At 38.0% G+C, this 6000-nt stretch overlaps 1 protein-coding gene across 2 annotated transcripts in view; it reads left to right on the forward strand.

Moving 5' to 3' along the window:
- Nucleotides 1–609, forward strand: part of DCT (dopachrome tautomerase) — a 36033-nt gene extending 35424 nt beyond the window's left edge. Inside the window, exon 8 of one of the 2 annotated variants that reach the window (XM_035002936.1) lies at nt 411–609. In XM_035002936.1, the coding sequence (XP_034858827.1) occupies nt 411–583 (173 nt within the window). In that variant the 3' untranslated portion in view covers nt 584–609. Of the gene's footprint in view, nt 1–384 lie in introns of both variants that reach the window. The other variant, XM_035002937.1, reaches the window with a different exon arrangement.
- The last annotated feature ends 5391 nt before the right edge of the window (nt 610–6000 follow it).

Genomic DNA, 6000 nt, shown 5'->3' on the forward strand with positions numbered 1-6000 from the left:
TATCACCCTATAAAAAGGTAGAGACAATAGCAGAATTTCTCCACCTGCGGGTTGTATATTTCCAGTTCCCCAGTTACTCCTTTAGCATACACTTTAACAAATGAGTTTCTAACTCACAAAAGTAGTTATATACTTCCTTGGAGGGTTTATTCTGTGTGTTTACTATAAGAAATTTAAAACATGCAATCAGCTGTATTTAAATAATGGAATGCCATTTCCTCAAGAAAAACAATTGTGGATATGACAAATTGTTGGTGGGGAAGGAGATAAATTTTATTCTAGCTGGTATAGTTTTGCTTTATCAACAAAAATGCATGTGAAAAGCAAATTGGTTCATTCTTTTCTTCTCTAAGAGTATTCAGCTGATGAAAATCCCAATTGAAGACCCTTCTCTTCTGCTTTAATTCCAGTTGAAGAAACTCGAGGTTGGACCACAACCCTCTTGGTGGTCATAGGGATGCTGGTGGCTTTGGTTGGTGTTTTTGTGGTGCTGTTTTTCCTTCAGTACAGAAGACTCCGAAAAGGCTACACACCCCTAGTGGAGACACATTTAAGCAACAAGAAGTACACAGAAGAAGCCTAGAGAGCTCACGCCTTCCTCTAGAGAGGCACCAGCCAAGCCGTAGGTCTGACCCTGCCGATGAACAAACTATTACTCAGTGTTCTTCCTTTAGCTGAAGACGTTTGACGCAGTCCCCCCTATTAAGGTGATCATCCCCAATACAGAAGGTGCTTAGCTGTAGTCTCTGGTCTACTCGTTGTTTAACAAACACAAACTGGAATGTTTGAGGCTATCTTTACCATCAAACAAAGGTAGAGCTGACAATTTGTGGTATCTGATAATAATTCCCCATATTGATTAAGCCTCCTCATGTTCTGAAAAGACATGTGAGCGTGCGCGCACACACACACACACACACACAACTGATAGAGCAGATTCATTTTAATTTGCAGGTCCTTGTAAATTGAGACCTGAGCAAGATCATGGTTCATTTTTTCTTCGCCCAAGTGTCTTCAGTTGGAATGGGGCAGGGGGTGGGGGTGGCAGATGCTTCCTGAGTCTCCATGAGGTTCGCTATAAACAGCTGTGCTTTTAGATGCCTTCCTGATCATCTTTCTGTGGCTTTTTTTTCTCCTTTCTGTGTCTTTTCTTCTCCAGCCTTTAAAACAGCCTTGAAGATGAAAATAGGCCTTATTTTCCAAATAGGATGGAGAGTAAAGGAAGGAATGAATGATCAGTTTGGTTCTCTTTTGTAAATTAGACTTTCCAGATTTTATAAAAATCTGTAGTTCTTAACAGGAGACATGATATCATGAGATTCAGTAGCTGGATAAACATTGATTCTATAGTGAAAAATAAATGAGAGATTAAATTATAGAGTTTTCTAGTTAACGAATATACTGTGTTAAATCTACTAACCCGCATAGAACCACTTCTTCCAGGAAAAGATGGCAGAAAAAGGCTGTGAGGCTAGAATCCTGGCAATTTGAGTAGACTTCCATTGCTCTGAGGTCTCATTTGACTGATCCTGAACCAGTTTCTTTACCAGGTAGCCTCAGATGAAAAATTATCCATGTATATTGCAGTTGGTTTATTTTTAAGAGTTGACTTCCGATTTTATTAATGCCACACTGTGCTGACAGTTACTTATGAATGCTAATCAATTAAGTCTTATCCTTTAAAAGCAAACCATCCATATAAAATATAACATTTCAGAATTAAATGGTTATGTTCCACTAAGTAATCATCATATCATGAGAGATAAGAATGAAGCCATCTTTATTTACTAAGATGCTCAGGCTTACCGAGATGATCCCTACTTCTGAGAAGTTAGCGGTTACTGAGATTGCAAGGTAAATTTCATCTGCTCATATCTGGTACCTGTGCTTCAGGGGTGAGGCCATAGTTCTGGAAGGTAGCCTGTCTGTCCACTCATTTCAGCTACTCTCTACTGGAATGGATGTGTGTGAAGGATGGGTGGGAAGGAGAAGAGGACCCTGGAGTTAGCTGCCTTCTACATAGGAGGGAGGGGGCTAGATGGTGCATGATTCATCAAGACACAGTGTTATCCCCCCAAAATAAGACTGTGAAAGCCGGAGAAATGGACATAGCCCCATTGGAACCAAATTTGAGTCTGAGCGAGCCTCATAAAGCTTATAGGCATATCTGAGAGTGGGCTCAGCAGATGAGAATCAAAATAGCCCAGAGTCCTTCATGGGCCGAAGCCCTGCTTGGGTCTCTCTACCCACCCCCCCACACGTAGATCTCAGTTCCTGCTTTTAACAGTATCTATGGAAAATTTGGCAAAGTTTCATGAATGTACTCCACTCTGGAAGGTTTATGTTCCAAACTCAGGGTTGTTGGGGAATACAGTTTTACATCCTGTTTTTAAACCAAAAGAGAAATATTGAAATGAAGATATAATTGTGCATGGTAGGTGTGTCTCCGAAAAGTTACATTTAAATTAATTACATGTTAAAAGTAGCAGGGAAGGGGCACCTGGATGGCTTAGTCTGCTGGGGGCCTGACTCCTGGTTTTGGCTCCGGTCATGGTCTCAGGGTCGTGATAGGGAGCCCTGTGTTCCACTCTGCCCTCCACTGGGAGTCTGCTTGAGATTTTCCCTCTCCCTCTGCCCCTCCCACTCATGCTCTCTCTCACTCTCTTTCTCTTTCAAATAAATAAAATAAATCTTAAAAAAATAAAATAAAAATAAAAGTAGCAGGGAAAATGACTTTTTATAGATGAACTATATGAATAATTCCATAAAGCAAATAACCACCTCTCTCTTGCCTCTCTGGTACATCAGAATTTTCATTTATCGCATTCCCACATAATTTATTTAAAGCAAGGTTTATCTGAGGTAGAAATAGAGGGTAATCATTTATACTTAGCCACTTTTATCTATAGAAGATGCAACTTCTTATAAATATAATGTTTTATAATGTCTTCCTAAGAGAAACGATTTCTTAATTTTTTAGCTCATAGAAGAGGAATAAATTTTTCTAACATTTCCTGACATTACAGTCAGTTTGTGATGAATGTCTTTTAAGAAATTTAAAGGTAGAACAAACCTGTTAGAATGAACAAGTTAGTATTTACTTACACGGAATCTTATGCAAATAAACTCAGAAAATACTACGAAGCGTTGTAGGGTTAATTTTCTCAATGATGGGGGGAAAACATCAACCTTGAAGAAAATGAATAGATCACTTTACATGCTTATATCCTCAGAATTAGAAAAACTGTATGTATATGAATTACTGTTTCAGAAGAGATGCTGTTATAAAGCTAACATTCAGAAGTGAATGAAATCTAATAGCCTCTTTCCTTTGTGAATTAAATTCCCTTCTAATTCTAAAATTCTTTGTTATTAATTTGTGTCTTGCTTAGGATTTAACACTGTTAATTATAATCATCCTAATGAATAATTTTAATCTCATGTTAACCAGAAATAAAAAATTTATTAAAGAGGAAAATAAAAATAAATGTTTTGCAGATTATTGTTCATCTGTTGGAGGCTATTGTTTTTAATTTGTGAACGTCAATTCCCATCTTTTTGGCACTCGGTATGCATGTATTGGAATATATGTGTATATATATATACAATACATAATTACATATGTATACTTACAATTGTATATGTATATACAAATATATATAAAATACATAATTACAACCTCACACCTCTTCCCAAGTGATGAGTTACTTTTGATGTGCCCACGGTCTAAAGGCTGATCTCGGGGTGGAGGTGGGGTAGGGTGGCTACTTCAAGTCACTGACCAGGGAGGCAAGGTCCCATAGCAACTAACTTGCTGATCCTCCTGGGAAGCCTTCTGGTTCAATCATTTTGTTGGAGACCCCAGAAGAAAGAAGTTAGAGTCAATGAAGTAATGGTTGTGTGGAGTTCGCTTCCATATTTAGAATGGAAGCTTCTAGAGGTCAGATTGGACACCTCTCTCTATGCTCCAATGCCATTTTATCAAAGCACTTTAAGTACCCAGAAAATGTTGGTTGTTAATTGATACGGGTACATAAAAGAGCCAGTTCACTTGCCAGTGGGGAAATAATTACTCTCCCCAATGCAATGCCAAAACCCAAGGTTCAAATCTTCCTATTTCCACAGAGCCTTGCTCATCCTGAGTATTTTATAAACATTCTTTAAGGAATGAACTCATCTCAAGGTAGAACTTTTCATTCAGGGCCTCTGGTATCTGTTTTAACATGTGCTGGATAAAACATAAGATAGGGGGATCTTCAATCCCTGCCATGAAATTAGTGACAACCTCTCTTTCAGATTTTGAGTTGTCCATTACACTATGTGGACATTTACTCCATGCAACCTAATGCAAGTATACACATCCAGCTACTTTCTTCTTCCCACCATCGGTAGACCTTAATTCTACCATTTATAGGGACTAGGATAGAAAGTGAAGACCTCATGATATCATTTTAGGGTCTTCCACTATCTGATGTCTTAAAAGCCTTGTTTCAGTGGAAGGAGTTAGCGGCCGAATTATGAAGAGGGGCAAACCAGTGCCTTTCTTATGCAGAGGGACCCACGAATTCCTTCAGAAACTGTCCGGGGATGACATGCTACTTTGGCTTTAGCTACAAGGGTAATTCAAGCTGAAAATAACCCCTGTGAATGTAATTACGCTTTGGCAGGTAGTTTAATGAAATCTTGAAAACAACATGCAAGAAAATTGTGAGCAATATGATAAGTTGAAGTTGTCTAAAAGAAAATAAAACAAAACTCAAGGTTCCTGTTCAAAGCGTGTATGCTTTATACATTCTCATCAAGACTGTGTCTCTTTGGCAAAAATCCTTAACCTACCTGTGTTATTTGCCCCATTGACTCAAGTCAGACTTCAGGGATGTAACATGACTGAATTTGGTCCGTCCTTCTTCAAGCCATTCTTTGCTAAAACTATCACCGTTTCCCCCAAGTGTAGTTGTGCTCTGTCGTCAATAATGCCTCATAGAAAGGCTTAAGCTTGTCCTTCATTAAAATAGTAGAGATTTCACTGCCAGAGCACACACTCTGATGACTCATTCACTTTGTATGTTATTGTTTCTGAATGTGTAATTAGCGCAACGACCATCCTGATGAACAGCAGTGGAATTAGGCTTACAGTAAAGCAAAACCTGCCCTCTTGTGTTTTATTAGAAAATTGCACCATGTGGTAAAGTTCTCAGAGCTATTTTCCTCTACCGTGGTTAATTGCCTGGGTTGGGAAAACAAACAAACAAACAAACAAAAACCAGATACTGAAAGATTTGCCATGAATTCAGAAATCAGAACAGATAAAGCACAATATTTAGAGGGAAATGATTTCCTGTGCAGGCACCGTAGTCATAATTAAGGCTCTTAGAATTTCCTTTTTAATATATTTTGAAATGTTGAATGTTCAACAGCAAACCATAAAAGTTTGGGGGAACATTTCAGCCACCAGGCAAAACTCTTTTATGCTTGTCAAATATACACAGGGGATAATTTATCATACAATATTATTTATATGATCATACCATAGCTGGAGGTTGGAGAAATTTCTTTTTCAGTTAAAAACTGTTATCAAGAAGCTGGCAAATTTTGAAAAAGTTTTTAGAAGTTTTCTGAAAAAAATACTGAATCACTGAATTGAAACCGGATCTAAGTGTCTGAGTTCAGCTGAAGGTATGAACGGTGTCAGGAAATGTCCTTCACTGTGGAAAATTCACTTTTCAAGACTAGACTATTGGCAGGATGGTACCAAAAGCAAATATTTATTTGGGTGCCCACAGTGGCTTATCTGCTATTAGGTGATTGAAAAGGGACTCAAAGAGTAAAGAAAGCATGCTATCTAGTTTTTATAGTTTCCCCTTCTAGTATGTGTACCCAGGTAAAGATTAAAGGGGGAAATACAGGGCAGGGCTTTTCTTTCCTTTTCTTTTCTTTCTTTCTTTCTTTCTTTCTTTCTTTCTTTCTTTCTTTCTTTCTTTCTTTCTTTCTTTCTTTCTT

Source organism: Mirounga leonina, unplaced genomic scaffold (genome assembly GCF_011800145.1).
Source record: "Mirounga leonina isolate KUSES-001 unplaced genomic scaffold, KU_Mleo_1.0 Mir_127, whole genome shotgun sequence".
NCBI lineage: Eukaryota > Metazoa > Chordata > Mammalia > Carnivora > Phocidae > Mirounga > Mirounga leonina.